The sequence below is a fragment of the Oncorhynchus gorbuscha genome, linkage group LG21 (genome assembly GCF_021184085.1).
Source record: "Oncorhynchus gorbuscha isolate QuinsamMale2020 ecotype Even-year linkage group LG21, OgorEven_v1.0, whole genome shotgun sequence".
Classification (NCBI taxonomy): domain Eukaryota; kingdom Metazoa; phylum Chordata; class Actinopteri; order Salmoniformes; family Salmonidae; genus Oncorhynchus; species Oncorhynchus gorbuscha.
In genome coordinates this window covers 17200803-17220912 of record NC_060193.1, presented here as the reverse complement: position 1 = coordinate 17220912, position 20110 = coordinate 17200803, and the positions used below count along the sequence as shown (strand labels likewise).

The following is a 20110-nucleotide window of genomic DNA, read 5'->3' as shown; positions in this document are numbered from 1 at the left end:
GTCTTTTTTATATATACCTATGTGGAAATTAAATGTTTTACTTTCAACTGTGTTTTCAATTCAAGGTAGCTACAGTTCATTGGCCATATGTTAAGAACTAGCACATTTTTTTAGGGTAGTCTTGACTATGGTTGTTGTTTTGGCGGCTATGGGTATTAAGAAACCATATTATAATGTACTGGCCATGCTTCCTCAGTGTAATGTTCTCTGTTTTACTGAAGTCCAGCAACTCCAACCACCTTACCAGAAGTGTATTCATTATGTACACCGTGGCAAAATGTTTCACAACAGAAAACATTTTGCAATGAAAACGAGAGTTTCTATTGAACACATTCAGGTAGGTCCCTCCTTGTTAATTCCGTTTGGTTCCTAATGACAGTGATGGAGAGTAGTGGGGCTCCCAAGTGGCACAGCGGTCTAAGGCACTGCATCTCAGTTCTAGAGGTGTAACTACAGACCCTGGTTCGATTCCAGGCTGTATTACAACCGGCCGTGATTGGGAGTCCCATAGGGCGGTGCACAATTGGCCCAGCGTCGTTATAGGGTTTGGCCGGGGTAGGCCATCATTGTAAATAAGAATTTGTTCTTAACTGACTTGCCTAGTTAAATTTTGAAAAATAAAATGTAGTTTAACTAATCAATTAATTACATTTGGTTGTAGCTTGGTGGTAGCTGAACTAAATTCAAATCTTGGTAGTGTTTTCGGCAGTTAAGGGTAGCTTCAGAGTAGCTTAACTTCTTCCAGTGTGAAGTAATTGGTAGCTTGGTAAACTATATTTTCAGAGTATCTTGCCCAGCACAGCCTAATGAACACACCCCTGGTTACATAACCCAAGCTGATGAGTCAGTCTCCACAACAGCAGGACTGTGTCCCAAATGGAACCCTATTACCTTGATGGTGCACTACTTTTGACCAGGTTCCATAGGGGTCTGGTCAAAAGTATTGCACTTTATAGGGAATATGGTGCCTTTTGAGACACAGAGTAGAGGTAGCTGTGTCCTCTGCTCTGCAGCGACACGCTCCACTCATAATTAAAGAGGTGTTTAAGAAGGCAAGGCCCATTGCCTCCCCAGTGCAGTGTTCGTGTGTGTGTGTGTGTAAGTGTTTGAGTCAGAAAGAGAGTTCATACCCAACTCAACCGCTCCTTCTATGTCCGCACAGTGTCAATCCTAAAAAGGGAGGGTTTGTTCGGGACATGTGATTGGTCGGGTAGAGTCGTCCTATCCGAGGAAGCGCGGTAACGCTCCCTGAGCCAGAACAAAACATTAGCTCATCTCCTTCCACTTTCTCTATCAAGTCTGCAGACAGACAGAGATCATAGGAAAAACCTGCGATGAGGAACAAGTTTTTCACAAGACACCCCGGGGGCCTCACAATTTGTGTTTTACGCCCGTGTTCCCTCATACCCCCACAGAAGTCTGGAGGGTGTTGATAGGTTCTCCCTCGCCAGCCAGGGGTGCCACTGACCACAGGGCCTTGACGTGTCTTGGTCCTGTATTGGTGTGTGTGCGTGTGCGTGTGCGTGTGGATGTGTGTGTGACTCAGAGTTGCCCCTGTCTCTACAGATCCACAGCTCAACTTGTCACAGTCTGAGGAGGAACATGTCCTGACTCTGGGGCCTTGTCACCACTAACGCACCACATTCCCTATATAGTGCACTACTTTTGTACCAGAGCAATATGGGTCCTGCTCAAAAGTAAGGAAGGGGAAAGGGTTTACCTAGTCAGTTGCACAACTAAATGCATTGAACCAAAATGTGTCTTCCACATGTAACCCAACCCCTCTGGATCAGAGAGGTGCGCGGGTCTGCCTAAATCAACGTCCATGTCATTGGCACTAATATTCTCCCCTCCTAGAACCTATGGATCCTATACAAAAGGATGACGATGGTTTATGACGGATTCACACTCTTTGAATGACAAGGTGTTGTGTAGGATAGCCCTCCTAAAAATAAATGAATTAGTGTCACACCCATTGTTACCTTCTTAGACAAGCAGTGAGACTGACTCTCTCATTTTCCCATTTGACATTTCATTACACATTTCTTCCTGAATGGAATTTTGGGTGTACAAAAGCCTACAAATGCATTTGTGAGAAATGTTGATAATTCTACCACTCTGAAATTCAGAATATCACGAAACACCAAACTCTGAAAGCGATACTTGCTAAGATACATTTTGAGACAGTAGGCAATAGTTATTTTGAGGCCCTCTGAGCAAGTACATGTGAATGATGTTTCAATCTCTCGTTCATGGTAGACATTATGTAAATCTGAGACGTCTATTCTGTTAGTGGGTCATTGAAGGCTGGGGACGCTGTGTCCCTACCTCTCACAACAGGTTGTTGGTTCACACCATAGAGATGTATAGCGATCTCTACTTGGTAATAAACGGTTTTTCATGGACATTGCCATTGAGGGCTTCCACCATTTTAAAGTACTCAACTGGGTGGGGATTCCTACAGGTTGGGATCATTGTCTTTTCTTGAAATTGTTTTGCCTAGTTTGTAAATGGCTTTGAGCTATATCTCCAGCACTGCAGGTGGCAGTAAAATACCACTATTAGCTTTACACTTTTTTAAAACATTAAAATAATATACATATATATATATATATATATATATATATATATATATATATATATATATATATATATATATATATATATATATTTTTTATTTTTGTAGATAGCTTCAATGGTGCCACCCATGCTGTCAAATACACTATAATTGCACAGATACAAAGTTGAGACCTTTTTTCATCTTTATGGTCCACACACACACAAAACACACACGTCTGCCACCTACATGCAGCAGCCATAGCAGCGGCCACTATAAAAGTCATAAAACTAATATTGTCCTTTATGAGCTTCCTCTTCCCAAAAATCCAGCAGTTCACTCTCCATCTCCCTCTCTGTCTCTGTCTCCTCTGGGGGGCAACTGACTGCTGCTGCTGGACAGGGCCCGCATGAGGTCACAGACTGGAGACACGGCAGGCACGCCATGACATCACTATGAGCTCATCCCAACAAGGCAGACAGGGGTCAGTGGAGGCAGTAGGCCACTGACTTCATATACAATATGCATCTGTGTTTGCATGTCAGAATGTCTTAGTAACCACATAGTAACACATCTGGTAGGAAAAAATCAAAGGAGACACTGCCACTGTCACTTTGTTTCTCAGGTGGAATCCTAAGTGAGACCGTAATGAAGATTGGAGATATCTACTTCATCCCCAATACAGAAACTATACGTGAATGAGTACAGAAAGAGTTCAAATTTCAATCAATAGCATTTAAATCAACCAGCATTTAAATCATGTTAGCCATTCATTTCTCCTTTCTCTCACTTCTACCCCACAGCTCTCTCTCCTCCACCCTACAGCTCTCTCTCTTCCCTTTCACCTCTCTCCCCTTCTCCCTCTCCCTCCCCTCTCTGCTCCCTCTTACCTCTTTCTCTCCTTCTCCCCCCTTTCACCTCTCTCCCCTTCGACCTCATCTCTCCCCTCTCACTCCTCCCTCCCTCTCTCATCTCCTCTCTTATCTCCTCTCCCTCTCACCTCTCTCCCCTTCTCACCTCTCTCCCCTTCTCACCCTCATCTGCTCTCCCTCTCTATCCTCCCTCTCACCTCTCTCCCCTTCTCCCTCTCTCTCCTTCCTCTCACCTCTCTCTTTCCCTCCCTGTCTTAGTCATCATAGGATGTGTCAATGTTTCTATCATTTTAGAGGTCATGCCCACTGGAGCGAAGAGGAGCTGATCTCCAGAGTGCCAAGGTGGTGCCAAGACACAGACTTTTTCCTCTTGCCCCCCACAACCCTGTGACACCCCACAGGCCCCCCCTGCGCCTCACACCCCATGCCACGGCCGGTCCTCCTGATGAGGCTAACTTACCCCACCTCCCCCCGTCCGTTGCTGTCGTAAAGATTGTGGGGTATAAATGGAGGTGCGAGGTGGAGGAGAGGACTCAGAAAACTCTAAGAACCAGATCTAGAACTACAGAACTAGAACTAAAGAACATGAAGATGATGGACTTCATTGTTGGGAGAAACTGGACACTGACCTTCCTGGCTGGGACTCTGCTCTGGACCACCCGTTGCCTAGCTGCTCCCATGCAGTGTCACTTCAACTCTAAAGGTGAGAATATCATACTGAAATGTGTTTTTCATTCAACAAATTTCTTTAGGTTGAAGATTCCGATTCTGTTCAGAGAGTATTTGGTAAAGCAGAAACGTTTTGGGGACCTGTCAAACTCATCGATTGTACATTCAGGCCAGAGTACACTTTTTAAAATTCTGAACATCTTGGATGGATGAATCCATCTGAAGTTGAGTACAAAGTTCATGTGGACGTCCTGCGGATGAATATAGGTTGATTTGTATAATATGTGTGGCACTTGGGTTAACACCCCTGGTGGTCTGTCCCAGGCCTGTGTGTGTACGAGGGGAGACACTACTCCCTGGGGGAGTCTTGGATGGAGGACGGCTGTCTGCAGTGTACCTGTCTGCACCCCATGGGCGTCGGCTGCTGTGAGACGTGAGTCCACGCACCTGTAATCAATGTGCCTTTCTGGGTAGTCGTGTTAGCATTAGCAGTAATAGGAATGTCATTTCCATGGTTGGGATGAGCTTGCCATTCAACACAGCCATGTACATTGTGCCCAGAGTCAAGTAATGTAAGGGAAACAGGGTTGGGTCTGGATTTGATTGTGATGTGTAGAATTGGGACAGGCAACTTCAACATAGCATTGTTCTGTCAGGATATTGTCATTCTGTCCTTTCAGAACACATATGACAGTGCTGTCAATTACATTCCCCCTCTCTCCGCACAGGGTGCATCGCCCGGTAGACTTCCCAGCTTGGTGTGAGGTTCGGGTGGACGCTCTAGCCTGTAAATTGACCCTGGTGCAGAGTGCTGACCCTCGCCTGCCCTGCCTCCCTGGGAATGGACACAACCTGGACCCCAGCCACGGTTCACGGGACAACTACCTGCAGATGGTGGAGTAGACAGGGACCCCGGTCAGACAGTGGAGGGACGGCCTCATTGGAATTAATGTCGCCATTACAATGAGCCCGTCCTCCGATTTAAAGTGTCAACAGCCTCCACTGAAGTCGGGAAGATCAACTCCCTCCACCGCCAACCATCTCCGTCCATGTCAGTGTAATCCTAACGGTCCATTCTCACTTCAGTTGCAGATCAGTGATCAGTTAACATTTAAACCGCATGAATATTACAATACCTTAAGCAGTAAATGATACTCAGTTGGAAAGCAGAGGTGAGCCCACATAATGGAATCCCTCATTTACCACCCTGTAATGCACTACTGTAAAGCTTTTATAGTAATATATATATATAACTATTGTTGTATTTCTTCTGTCCTGTCTTGCAGTTATCCTCTAAATAAAATTCTTGTTGCGTGAAAGTCATTTGTTGTGTGGATAAAAGACTACTTTCAGATTCGTGTGGGATTTGAATTTGACATTTTAATTACTGATTCACATTGAACAGTGTTTCATTAACAATTTCAAAAATACAGTTGTACAGCATATAGCTCTTGAAAATAAAATAGCAATGGACTCTTTTGGGGGTTTTGAATAAAGGGGTAAACAATGAAATACTGTGAATAACCCCACAGATAGTAGCAATAAACACTGATCATCATCATCATCATCATCCTGTTTCAGCTAGAAAAACAGGAAGGTGAGCATTCAAAGAAAAATATAGGATGCACTGCAAAATGTTAAAATATTAAAAACGGCAAAAGTTGCCTGCTTTATATCTGGAATACATTCTTCCTTCCTCACAGTTAAATGTTGATGCTGTTGGTCCCTGTAAACTGGGAGACGTAAGACGTCAGGGCTGGATTGGTGGGGAGCACTTTGATTGGCAGGTCCCAACTGAAGGTATCCACATCGACATGCTCCGCCCCAGTCCACACGGTGACCTCTGGTTGGTTTTGCAACACGTTGTGCGATTCCATAGGCTCTCGGGACGTGACGAACTCAAAGTGCAGACGCCATCGCAGGGTCACTGAGGAATGAGTTGAGAATGTCATGAAGCTGTCTAGGAGTAGACAGAGGGTTAAATACACAGGAAAGCTTTAGAGACAAAGACAAAAGGGTTGAGAAGCGCGTCATCGCATAGATTAAAAACAAGTCTTCGACTAAATAAAAATTTAAAAAGCTAATATAAGATAATAAACAAAAAACAAAAAACAGACAGACTCAAGCAGGGCAGGCTACTTGCTATAACATAGGGCAGAGAGATGAGTGGTGAATTCCCGATGGCCCTCTGCCACCTCTGAGCCTGGTTCCTCTCTAGGCATCTTCCTATGTTTCCTGGTCACTGTGCTCCTGCCTGCATTGCTAGCTCTTTGGGATTTTAGGCTGGGTATCTGTATAGCACTTCGTGCCACCACTTAATGAGATACATTTGATGGAAATTTGACTTAGCTACGTACCGATGTCTGTGCTGAAGCCGGGGGTGACGTTGAGGGGGACGGGGAGGGAGAAGTGGGTGGAAGCTGTGTGGAGGCAGGATTCTAAGTGACGACCGTGACCAGTCACACTGATCGACTGACCGGGACGCCGCTGGTACCCCTGCTGGATCTCCTCCTCACTCTGCAGGCTGACGGAGTACTGACAAACACACACTTTTAATATCCTCATTCAAGTAATAATATAATAAAGTAAAAATATGGCAGGCCCTGACACAGACATACGCGCACACACACACCTGTATACAGGGAATATCCCCTTCTGAGAAGTCGAAGGTGCCGATGATGTCCTCCCCTAGTCTGTAGACGGTCTTGAAAATGCAGAACTTGGCCACCTTCCCCCGCATGTTGGTGATGTTGAACAGATCTGTGGGAGACAGGGGTCAAAGGTCACATGCATTCCATATTGCTGCTAAACACACAATGTCTGCAATGTCTTTTGTTGTGTCGGACCCCAGTAAGACTAGCTGTCGCCATGGAGAACCTAATAAATCTAATCAGAAACAAACAGATTAGAGATCAATGGATTGGAGTCTGCAAAAAAAAAAAAAAAATCTCAGTACATCATCTAGCTGATGTGGAACCCAAATAACATTAAAGGAGGCTCATAAGATCTGCCACATAGCACTGGTCAAAAGTAGTGCACTATAAAGGGAATAGGTTGTCATTGGAGAATTAGCCTAGGAGAACAAGAGACTGACGGGGACAGCGGCGTGAGGTGATCGTCAGCATGTCCAGGGCTCTCTCCAGTGGGCGATCGTCTCTCCGCCCACCCTCCTCCTCCTCCAGGAAGGGGTTAGAGGGGGCCACCTCCTCATCCTGGGGGAACGGGGGCTCCGGCATGCCTACAACAGGGACATCATGCCACTCATTTTGAACAATGTCATTTTATAGGAGGAAAACATGTCCACAACAGGCATTTCATACATAGTGCACCCTTTTACATTTTGTTATGTTGCAGTCTGAATTTCAAAGGGATTCAATTGAAATTGTGTCACTGATCTATACACAATAGTTCATAATGTCAGTAGAATTTGTTTACAATAAAATGTAAAGCTGAAATGTTTTGAGTAAATAAGTATTTCAACCCCTTTGTTATGGCATGCCAAATCAGTTCAGAACTAAAAATGTGATTAACAAGTCACAATCAGTTCCATACTATGTTATTAATAGTGTTTAACATGATTTTTGAATGACTACCTCATCTCTGTAACCCACAAATACAATTATCTGTAAGATCCCTTAATCGAGTTGTGAATGTCAAGCATAGATTCATCCAAAAGTCCAGGGAGGTTTTTCAATGCCTCACAAAGAAGGGCACCTATTGGTAGAGGTGTAAAAAGGAAAAAAAAACGATGGATTATCTCCACAGCTTATAGAATATTCCTCTAAACCGCAGAGAGAAGCACGAGATTGAATATCCCCCTTAGTTATCACCTTATCCCTTTACTGTGGGAATTCTGATCAAATAAATACAATATTAGCCATTTCAATGCAACATACAGCAACAAAAATGAACTACGCAAGACTTCAACTAGCCTGTACCCCTTCACACTGACTCGGTACCGGTGCCCCCTTAATATAACCTCATTGTGTTACTTTTATTATTTTAGCCTACTTGGTAAATATTTTCTTCTTTAACTGCACTGTTAGTTAAGGGCTTGTCAGTAAGCATTTCACGGTAAAGTCTTACACTTGTTGTATTTGGCGCATGTGGCAAATAAAGTATGATTTGAAGACTTAGTATGAAAAACTAACTATGCAAGATATTCTGTTATAGGCAGAACGCATCGGAGTAGGATTCTATTACATTGACAGCCCGTATTCTACACAGAATGGAGCACCATAACCAATCAGAGCTGTAGTAGGCCTATAGCTAAAGAGATGCCATAAATGCAACTGTGCCATTCACTTTGAACTGGACTGTGTTTACAGCATGAGTGGTTGTGAGTAGATCCACTTGTTTTGAGATTAAAGCGAGAGCTGCATGTAGCCACGTGCAGAGGAAGTGTTGTATCTTGAGACAGGCTTGAATAAGCTAAGTAGCCAATAGGCAGAGGGTAGCATTATGGTATGGGGAATAATGCATTTTATCTTGAAAAGTGGTCTCTTCCATCAAACAACAGTGGACAAACAGGTTAATGTCAAGCCCTGCATGTTTTCATTAAAAGTCTCATGGAATTGTAGGCCTACATTGAACACCACACATTGGCTGCTAACGCAGGCTGAATGATAGAACAGCTATTTCCATGTTCTGAGATGCATTTGCGCCATTGTTTTTGATGATAGGCCACTCTGGTAGGCCTACAATATGATCATCCACAGTAACCTACTTTTCCACTTTCTGAAACTTAAAGCGGGTACATTGGTGTGCACATGCTGGAAGTGGCACAGAATTTTAACAACATTCAAGTTCGTGCTCAGCAGAGGGAACATTACCGTTGAACATGGTGAAGTTATTAATTACACTTTGGATGGTGTAACAATACACCCAGTCACTAAAGATAAAAGGTGCCCTTCCTAACATAGTTGCTGGAGAGGAAGGAACATGCTCAGGGATTTCACCATGAGGCCAAAAAATATTTTTTGTGTTAGTTTTTTACCCCTTTTTCAAGATATCCAATTGGTACGTAGTCTTGCACCGCTCTAACTCCTGTATGGACTCGGGAGAGGTGAAGGTCGAGAGCCATGCGTCCTCCAAAATATGACCCTACTAAGCCTCACTGCTTCTTGACACACTGCTCGCTTAACCCGGAAGCCAGCAGCACCACCGTGGCAGAGGAAACAACGTACAACAGGCAACATGAGTGTGCAGTCGCCCTGCCCGCCACAAGGAGTCGCAAGAGCGCGATGGGACAAGGACAGCCCGGCCAGCCAAACCCTCCCCTAACCTGGACCACGCTGGGCCAATTGTGTGCCGCCTTATAGGTCTCCCAGTTGCGACCAGCAACACAGCCTGGAATCAAACCCAAGGCGATAGTGACGCCTCTAGCAATGCCTTAGACCGCTGAGCCATTTGGGAGGCCCGGCCAATGGTGATTTTAAAACGGTCAGAGTTTAATGGTTACGATATGAGAAAACTGAGCATTGCTTAACAACACTGTACTCCACAATACTAACCTACATGGCAGTGAAAAGGAGGAAGACTGTACACAATAAATAATTACAAAACATGCATTGTGGCAAAGAAATTAACTTTTTGACCTGAATACAAAGTGTTATTTTTAGGGGAAACCAAACACTGAGTAGGACTCCATATTTTCATGCATTGTGGTGGCTGCATCATGTTATGGATCTGAACGTCATCTGCAAGGACTAGGGAGTTGTTTTTATATAAAAACAGAATACAGCTATAAACACAGGCAGAGGAAATCCTGGTTCAGTCTGTTTTCCAACAGACACTGGGAGACTAATTCACCTTTCAGCAGGACAGGCCTTTATCTGCAGTGCATTCGGAAAGCCTTCAGACCCCTTGACTTTTTCCACATTATGTTACAGCCTTATTCTAAAATGGATTAAATCGCTCCCCCAAATGTAAAACGAAACTGAAATACATTTACATAAGTATTCAGACCCTTTACTCAGTACTTTGTTGAAGCACCTTTGGCAGCAATTACAGCCTCGAGTCTTCTTGGGTTTGAAGCTAATAAGCTTGGCACACCTTTATAGGGGGAGTTTATTCCAGTCTTTTCTGCAGATCCTCTCAAACTCTGACAGGTTAGATGGAGAGCGTTGCTGCACAGCTATTTTCAGGTCTCTCCAGAGATGTTCGATCAGGTTTAAGTCTGGGCTCTGGCTGGGCCTCTCGAGGACATTCAAAGACTTGTCCCGAAGCCACTGCTGCATGGTCTTGGCTGTGTGCTTAGGGTTGTTCCGTTGGAAGGTGAACAGTCACCCCAGTCTGAGGCCTTGAGTTCATCTTTGCCTTAATCCTGACTAGTCTCAGTCCCTCCCGCTAAAAAACATCCCCACAGCATGATGCTGCCACCACCACGCTTCACCGTAGGAATGGTGCAAAGTTTCCTTCAGACGTGGCGCTTAGCATTCAGGCCAAATAGTTCAATCTTGGTTTCATCAGACCAGAGAATCTTGTCCTTCAGGTGCCTTTTGGCAAACTCGCTGACCAAGGTCCTTCTCCCCTGATTATTCAGTTTGGCCAACTCTAGGAAGTGTCTTGGTGGTTCAAAACTTCTTCCATTTAAGAATGGAGGCCACTGTGTTCTTGGGGACCTTCAATGCTGCAGAAATGTTTTGGTACCCTTGCCCAGATCGGTGTATTGACACAATTCTGTCTCAGAGCTCTACAAACAATTCTTTGACCTCATGGCATGGTTTTTGCTCTGACATGCACTGTCAACTGTGGGACCTTAAATAGACAGTTGTGTGCCTTTCCAAATCATGTCCAAGCAACTGAATTTACCATAGGTGGACTCCAATCAAGTTGTAGAAACATCACTAGGATGATCAATGGAAACAGGAACTCAATTTCGAGGTTCATAGCAAAGGGTCTGAATACTTACGTAAATAAGGTATTTCTGTTTTGGAAAAATGTCTAAAAACTGTTTCCACTTTGTCATTATGGGGTATTGTGTGTAGTTATGAGGGAAACATTTATTGAATACATTTTAGAATAAGGCTGTAACAAAATGTGGAACAAGTCAAGAGGTCTGAATGCTTTCCGAATGCACTGGAGTTGCTCACCAAGAAGACACTGAATGTTCCTGAGTGACCTAGTTACAGTTTGGACTTAAAATCAGCTTGACAATATTTTGAAAGACTTGAAAATGGCTATCGAGTAATGATTAATACTAGATAGCAAATATACTTGAGCAAATATTGATACTCCAGGGTGTGAATACTTACAGTACCAGTCAAAAGTTTGGACACCTACTCGTTCAAGTGCTTCACTTAAAAAAAAAAACTATTTTCTACATTGTAGAAAAATGGTTAAGACATCAACACGTCGTAACCAAAAGTATTAAACAAATCAAAATACATTTTATATTTGAGATTCTTCAAAAGTAGCCACCCTTAACCTTGACAGCATTGCTCACTCTTGGCATTCTCTCAACCAGCTTCACCTGAAATGCTTTTCCATTAGTCTTGGAGTTCCCACATATGCTGAGCACTTGTTGGCTGCTTTTCCGTCACTCTGCGGTCCAACCCATCCCCCAAAAAATCTAAATTGGGTTGAGGTCGGGTGATTGTCGAGGCCAGGTCATCTGATGCAGTAGTCATTCACTCTCCTTCTTGATCAAATAGCCCTTACACAGCCTGGGGGTGTGTTGAGTCATTGTCCTGTTGAAAAACAAAGGATGCTCCCACTAAGCGCAAACCAGATGGGATGGCGTATTGCTGCAGAATTCTGTGGTAGCCATGCTGGTTAAGCATGCCTTGAGTTCTAAATAAACTAAGACAGTATCACCAGCAAAGCATCCCCAGACCTCAGCCAAGCTTCATGGTGGGAACACAGATAATCCGTTCACTAATCTGCATTTTACAAAGACACAGAGGTTCGAACCAAAAACCTAAAATATGGACCCATCGGACCAAACGACAGATTCCCACTTGTCTAATGTCAATTGCTTGAGTTTCTTGGCCCAAGCAAGTCTCTTCATCTTATTGGTGTCCTTTCGTAGTGGTTTCTTTGCAGCAATTTGACCATGAAGGTCTGATTCACGCAGTCTCCACTGAACAGTTGATGTTAAGATATGTCTGTTACTTAAACAATGTGAAGCATTTATTTGGGATGCCATTTCTGATGCTGGTAACTCCAATGAACATATTCTCTGCAGCAGAGGTAACTCTGGGTCTTCCTTTCTTGTGCCGGTCCTCATGAGAGCCAGTCTCATCATAGTGCTTAATGGTTTTTGCGACTCCGCTTGAAGAAACTTTCAAAGTTATTAACATATTCTTGATTGACAAAGATGTAGTCACCAAGGCAAAGGGTGGCTATTTGAAGAATCTCAAATAACATTTCTATTTGTTAAACACTTTTTTGGTTACTACATGATTCCATGTGTGTTATTTCATAGTGTTGATGTCTTCGCTATTATTCTACAATGTAGAAAATAGTAAAAATAATGTAAATCCCTGGAATGAATAGGTGTCCAAACTTTTGACTAGCACTGTATGTAAATGAGGTGTTTCTGTAGTTCATCTTCAATAAATCACAAAAAGAAAACACTGTAATTATGGGGTATTGTGCATAGATGGTGATACATTTTTTGATCAATTTTGAATTCAAGCTGTAACATGTGGAATAAGCCAAGGGGTATGATTACTTTCTGAAGTCACTGTAGTTTGTGTTCTGTATGCACCATGTTCCCAAAACATTTTGCAACGGATGTGTTCTTATTTCACAAATTCAGGTAGTATCTGTCCGTAAATGTATACATACTGTTGAAGTCGGAAGTTTACATACACTTAGGTTGGAGTCATTAAAACTCATTTTTCAACCACTCCACAAATTTCTTGTTAACAAACTATGGTTTTGGCAAGTCTGTTAGGACATCTACTTTGTGCATGACACTTAATTTTCCCAACAATTGTTTTACAGACTGATTATTTCACTTTTAATTCACTTTCTCACAATTCCAGTGGGTCAGAAGTTTACATACAGTCAACTTAGTGTGCCTTTAAACAGCTTGGAAAATTCCAGAAAATGTAATGGCTTCAGAAGCTTCTAAAAGGCTAATTTACATCATTGAATCAATTGGAGGTGTAACTGGATGTATTAGGACCGATTTCAAGTTATCAATAATCTGCATTTATTTGGACACAGATCATGGCCGAAGACATTGCACTCCACGAGGAGACTGCGTGGCAGGCTGACTACCTGTTATGCGAGTGCAGCAAGGATCCAAGGCAAAGTACTAGCTAGCATTAAACGCATCTTATAAAAAAAACGATCTATCTTAACATAATCACTAGTTAACTACTCATGGTTGATGATATTACTAATTTATCTAGCTTGTTTATCTAGCAATATTTAGACTTAGGGATGCCACCTGTTAGATAAAATAGAGAACGGTTCCGTATTTCACTGAAAGAATAAACAGTTTTCAAAATGATAGTTTCTGGATTTGACCGTATTAATGAACTAAGGCTCGTATTTCCGTGTGTTATGTTATAATTAAGTCTATGGTTTGATAGAGCAGTCTGACTGAGCAGTGGTAGTCAGCAGCAGGCTCGTAAGCATTAATTCAAAAAGCACTTTACTGCGTTTGCCAGCAGCTCTTCGCAATGTTTCAAGCATTGCGCTGTTTATGACTTCAAGCCTATCAACTCCTGAGATTAGGCTGGCAATACTCAAGTACCTATTAGAACATCCAATAGTCAAAGGTATATGAAATACAAATGGAAAAGAGATAAACAGTCCTATAATAACTACAACATAAAACGTCTTACCTGGAAATATTTAAGACTCATGTTAAAAGGAACCACCAGCTTTCATATGTTCTCATGTTCTGAACAAGGAACTTAAACATTAGCTTTTTTGCATGGCACATATTACACTTTTACTTTATTCTCCAACACTTTGTTTTTGCATTCTTTAAAACAAATTGAACAGGTTTCATTATTTGAGACTAAAATTGATTTTATTGATGAATTATATTAAGTGAAAATAAAAGTGTTCATTCAGTATGGGTATTAAAATCATAAAATCATAAAATCGGTCGACCTCTAATTTTAAGGCATACCTTCAAACGCAGTGCCTCTTTGCTTGACATCATGGGAAAAGCAAAAGAAAATCAGCCAAGACCTCAGAAAACAAAATGTGTAGATCTGCACAAGCCTGGTTCATCCTTGGGAGCAATTTCTAAACGCCTGTAGGTACCACGTTCATCTGTACAAACAATAGTACGCAAGTATAAACACCATGGGACCATGCAGCCATCATACCGCTCAGGAAGGAGACACGTTCATCTCTAGGAGACAGAACCTACTTTGGTGCGAAAAGTGAAAATCTATCCCAGAACAGCAGCAAAGGACCTTGTGAAGATGGTGGAGGAAACAGGTACAAAAGTAACTATATCCACAGTAAAACAAGCCCTATATCGACATAACCTCAAAGGCTGCTGAGCAACCTCTCCAAAACCACCATAAAAAAGCCAGACTATGGTTTGCAACTGCACATGTGGACAAAGATCATACTTATTGGAAAAATGTCCTCTGGTCTGATGAAACAAAAATAGAACAGTTTGGCCATAATGACCATCGTTATGTTTGGAGGAAAAAGGGGGAGGCTTGCAAGCTGAAGAACACCATCCCAACCGTGAAGCACGGGGGTGGCAGCATCATGTTGTGAGGGTGCTTTGCTGCAGGAGGGACTGGTGCACTTCACAAAATAGATGGCATCACGAGGAGGGAAATTTGTGTGGATATATTGAAGCAACATCTCAAGACATCAGTCAGGAAGTTAAAGCTTGGTCATTGTCATGACGTTGGCCTCTTTGGGTATAGCAAGCCCCATCCCCCTCTCCCTGCCTCCAACTAGGTTACTGTGGTAAGAGAGACGTCGTAAATTCCTGAGGAAAGCAGGAATTCCTTCCACCTCACAGAACTTGAGGTACAAACAAATTTCATGTTCAGGAGGAAGTATAAAAGATCGGTGAAGAATCCAGCTAGGAACTGGTCCGTTTGTTACAACTTGGGGAAGCTCATTGGAGACTGTGGCCACATTACCATAACACTGTTTATATAATAGCCTCAGATATGAGGTTTACATCTAATCGTTGTATAAGATGAATGAGTATGATACTGTTTGTATAATTGTGTAATATGATTTGGGACTGTTTAATGAAGAAAAATACAATTCCCTTTTGATTTGAACTAAATCAGAGGACCGCCCCTGAGCCCAGTTAGGGTCAGGCGTCCTGGGACAGCCCTTTTCTGCCATTCCGAATAAAACCCAACTTTGAGAAATTATCACCAGACCGAGCTCAATTACAAGACGGCTAAAGGTTGCAGACCATGCTTTTCTCCACTAAGAGGAGAGAAAGACTATCGATACCGACAGAATAAGAACAAGTCTTTGATATTAATTACTAGTCTGCAGCTGGGAATTCGGTATCATTGAACGCGAAGAACGACAACCTCCAAAACATCCATCCTATAACAATGTCACTCTGAACTATCCACTATAACCACAAAAGGGAGAGAGGACGAAACTCTCCAGAAACAAACTTTTCACCAGCAATCAAGACAACACACTGAGCGTGAATATATATATATTGATTGCAATTCTTCCCGAATGAGTAAGCGTTCATGTGTAAAGGATTAGTATTTCAATTGTTATAATTATCACTCTGTAGTGACTAGTCGACCCCCCACTTCCCCTTTTGTCTAACAAGCCGCGATGCCGGTTTAGCACACTAGGGCACATTCTCCTATCATTTCTTGTAACCACATTTACCTTGTTTGCTTATGCATTCCTGTGAATGACTTAGTAATAAATAAATTATTTAAGACAATTGATGTATGGATGACTCAGACTGGGTCCGTGCAGATTACCAACAATTTACGACGTTTGGAATGAGACTAACGTGAAGTAAATAATTCATTAATTCGAAGACTAATTGATCAGATAAAATATCTGAAAAGTTATTTTAGGAAATGATAACTTCGTAATCTGAATATATTTCCTTGGTGCCCCGACTTCCTAGTAATTACAGTTACATGATTAATCAGTCTAATCGCATAATACTAATTACAGAGAATCTTTGATAAAAACTATAAGTCTTCAGTTAATGATAGTAAAGACACGACATCATAAATTGGTCTTCCAAATGGACAATGACCCCAAGCATACTTCCAAAGTTGTGGGAAAATGGCTTAAGGACAACAAAGTCGAGGTATTGGAGTGGCCATCACAAAGACCTCAGTCCTATAGACAATTTGTGGGCAGAACTGAAAAAGCATGTGTGAACAAGTAGGCCTACAAACCTGACTCAGTTACATCAGCTCGGTCAGGAAGAATGGGCCATAATTCACCCAACTTATTGTGGGAAGCTTGTGGAAGGCTACCCGAAACATTTGACCCAAGTTAAACAATTTAAAGACAATGCTACCAAATACTAATTAAGTGTATGTACACTTCTGACCCACTGGGAATGTGATGGAAGAAATAAAAGCTCAAATAAATCTACTATTATTCTGAAATTTCATATTCTTAAAATAAAGTGGTGATCCTAACAGACTTTTTACTAGGATTAAATGTATTTGGCTACGGTGTATGTATGCATGTATGTATGTATATATATACACACACACATCTCCTTTCTGAACACAACTGATGTGAGATGTACTTCTGTTGATTAGACTTGAGTAAGAGGGTCAGGAGGACAGCTCACCATGCAGGACGAGGACTCTGAAGGGGACCCTCAGTAGTTTGATTGGAGAGCTGACCCTCTGGCAGCCGATGGTCAGCTTATAAACATACTTCACTGACTGGCCTCGAAAACTAGGAGGCCCGTCGTTGGGAACCACCTCACTGTATGAGTCTGAGGGAGGAAAAAGTAGTGAGAGAGCAAGAGAAACTGTAGCTCAAATGGTAAAGCACGGCTCCTATAAAGCCAGGAAAGTGAGTTACATTCCTGGGACCACCCATATTTAAATGTATTTTTAAATGCATGCGTGCTTGACTAAGTTGCTGTGGATAAATGTGTCTGCTAAATAGCACACATATAAAAAAAGATTGAGGGGGGATGGAGAAAGGAGATGATTGAGTGAATCCCCTCTGATCTGATTTCTATGCTCAGAGTCCAGTTGTGGTGCTCTTACAAGTTCTGCTCTCTCCGGGGTCTAGGCGCAGGTCACAGAATAGTATCTTGGGAGGCGTGTCCAACATGCACTGCCCTCCTTCTCCTGGTGAAGAAAGCAGGTAGAGGGAAAGAAAAGGTCATTTTGTATCAGACCCCCCCCCAAAATAAAAATTATAATCTATAATCTACTCCATGCACTTAAAGTGAAAAGTAAGCTAAATGTATTATGTGCTAATTCAGTCAAGCCAAGATGATTTGACTGCGCAGGCAGCAGTGGTTTAAGGATGTCAAGGCAGCATACACATACAGCATGGTTAATTTGGGTCAATCGAAGGCAGTCAATTTAGTCAGTAAACTGAAATTCCTATTCAATAATTGAAAAAGGGCAACTACGAGAAGCTATTGATGTCAAAAGTCATTCAACTTTTTAGGGGGAATTTTAAATTAAAATCCCTTCCCGAATTGACAGGCACAAACATTCACAGTATACTAACAGTCCCAGGGTTAATCTCCATCACAAGGTGTAATGTGCAGTCATGGTGGCTCAGACAGACCGGGGATACAAAATGGCAACCTGTTCCCTATGTAGTTCATTAGGGGACAAAGGGCTCAGGTCAAAAGTAAGTAGGGAATATGGTGCCATTTGGGATAGATAGAATTTGTACAGAGACAGGTATAAAGGGCATAGGGGAGGCCCTTCACACTGAGCAGATGGGTAAGATTTGGGGGGGCAGTAAGTACATACAATACCAATCAAAGGTTTGGACCTGCCTAATCATTCAAGGCTTTCTTTATTTGTACTATTTAGTGAAGACATCAAAACTATGAAATAACACACATGGAATCATTTAGTAACCAAAACAAAGTGTTAATAAATCAAAACATATTTATATTTGAGATTCTTCAAAGTAGCCACCCTTTACCTTGATGACAGTGTCGCACACTCTTGGCATTCTTTCAACCAGCTTCATGAAGCAGTCACCTGGAATGCATTTAAATTGACAGGTGTCTTGTCATTCTGCAGCGTTACACCATCCCATCTGGTTTGCACTAAGTGGGCGTATCATATCAATGACCCAACACACCTCCAGGCTGTGTAAGGGCTATTTGACCAAGAAGAAGAGTGATGAGTGCTGCGTCAGATGACCTGGCCTCCACAATCCCCCGACCTCAACCAAATTGAGATGGTTTGGGGTGAGTCGGACCACAGAGTGAAGGAAAAGGAGCCAATAAGTGCTCAGCATGTGGGAACTCCAAGAATGTTGGAAATGCATTCCAGGTAAAGCTGAATGCCAAGCATGTGCAAAGCTGTCGTCAAGGAAAAGAGTGGCTACTTTGAAGAATCTCAAATATATTTTGTTTAACACTTTTGGTTACTACATGATTCCATGTGTTATTTTATAGTTTTGATGTCTTCACTATTATACAATGTAGAGAATAGTACAAATAAAGTAAGACCCTTTGACTGGTACTTTAACTAAAATATAGTTGCATTTTGACACTTTCCACCTCACTCAACATGTGTGTGTGGATTATTAATTATGTCTAGCCACTCACCTCTGCTGGGGATGAGGACAGTGTCGCTCTCTGCCTGGACATCCTGCTTGGTGCCCTGGGCTGGCAGCGCCACTCTGCTCTCACTGGCATGGAACTGGCAGTGGATCTGGGCACTGGCCCACGCCAGCATCTCACTGACACACACACTTTTTAGTCATGTTTTGAGACTTTTTACCCCATGTAAACCTTACATACAGTATTGCTAACTAAAATGTACATGCATATAATCACAATTGAGCACTACTGAAGAATGGGTGATGTGTGAGTGAGAGAAAGATAACAGACCTGCTGGCGGAGGTGGAGAGATGGGATATGGGGTTGGTGAAAGTGATGAGACACTCCATCACCTCCCCGGCCAGGAACACCGGGCCTCGGGCCATTGAGGCCACCACCTCGATCATCTGTACTTGAGGAACACAAAATAATATATAACACCTTTATTTAACCAGGTAGCCTAGTTGAGAACAAGTTCTCATTTACAACTGCGACCTGGCCAAGACAAAGCAAAGCAGTTGACACATGCAACAACAGAGTTACACATGGCATAAACAAACATACAGTCAATAATACAGTAGAAAAAAAATGTAAACAGTAACGTTATAACACACGTTATTTGGAACGGCAGCTAGCTAGGTTTGAAAAAAACGTGTTGTGTTAGCTCGGTAGTTTGGTTATTTTGAGCGAGACCTTGCTAAATTAAATTGCAGCGAGATAACCCTAGCTAGGGTTATCTACTGACTGCTGTCTCCAAATCAGTCATTTAGGTAGCTACCAAGTTAGGCTAACCATTGAAGTAGAATAATGTTTCGAAAACCATACCTTGGCCTCAGATGTGGCACCAGCTAGCCAATGAGTTACGACTCAAATTTAGGCCATCCAAATCAAACTGTCAAATCGATATGAAATACCCACTGTAAGCAGTTGTAAATTATTTGAGACAAATTCAGCAACACAACAACAAAGCATTAATAAAGCGTTCCATCTCGCAACTGCACGAACATACCGTATCGCGGGGTAAAATTGAAAAGACGTTCAACGTACTATTTTCCCGGTATTGGACACAACTATTGAACCCGATGAATTAATAAATGTGTGTTATACTTACAAATGATCAGTTCAATTCCAATTGTACAAATGACCAGTTCAATTCCAATTTGACAAGCATTGTCTCAAATGTGCATTTTTCAGGAATAACATTTTGTTGGCCATCTAAAGGAGCTCCGTGGCATATGGGAGGAGCTATTTATATTGTAAGTAGCTAGTGTGGGTTTATAGTGTGTTCGGGAACATTTATTG

The 20110-nt window shown here is 42.3% G+C and overlaps 2 protein-coding genes across 5 annotated transcripts; one reads left to right on the top strand and one right to left on the bottom strand.

Moving 5' to 3' along the window:
• Nucleotides 1–3912: 3912 nt before the first annotated feature.
• On the top strand, nucleotides 3913–5368 carry msmp1 (microseminoprotein, prostate associated 1). Its single transcript, XM_046318613.1, has 3 exons — nucleotides 3913–4132; nucleotides 4423–4531; nucleotides 4827–5368. The coding sequence occupies exons 1-3, from the start codon at nucleotides 4015–4017 to the stop codon at nucleotides 4999–5001; spliced, it is 402 nt and encodes a 133-aa protein (XP_046174569.1). The 5' UTR covers nucleotides 3913–4014; the 3' UTR covers nucleotides 5002–5368.
• A 90-nt stretch (nucleotides 5369–5458) lies between these two features.
• Nucleotides 5459–20053, bottom strand: rgp1 (GP1 homolog, RAB6A GEF complex partner 1). Of its 4 annotated transcripts, none has more exons than XM_046318273.1 (9): nucleotides 19920–20053; nucleotides 19100–19215; nucleotides 18815–18948; nucleotides 17277–17360; nucleotides 16847–16996; nucleotides 7193–7336; nucleotides 6731–6858; nucleotides 6456–6633; nucleotides 5459–6025 (listed from the first exon to the last, which is right to left on the bottom strand). In XM_046318273.1, the coding sequence occupies exons 2-9, from the start codon at nucleotides 19213–19215 to the stop codon at nucleotides 5802–5804; spliced, it is 1158 nt and encodes a 385-aa protein (XP_046174229.1). In that variant the 5' UTR covers nucleotides 19920–20053; the 3' UTR covers nucleotides 5459–5801. The 4 variants fall into 4 exon arrangements, with proteins under 4 accessions (XP_046174229.1, XP_046174230.1, XP_046174231.1 ...); XM_046318274.1 differs by having other exon boundaries at nucleotides 19100–19220; nucleotides 19920–20044; XM_046318275.1 differs by lacking the exon at nucleotides 19920–20053 and adding an exon at nucleotides 19634–19814 and having other exon boundaries at nucleotides 19100–19220.
• Between the last annotated feature and the right edge of the window lie 57 nt (nucleotides 20054–20110).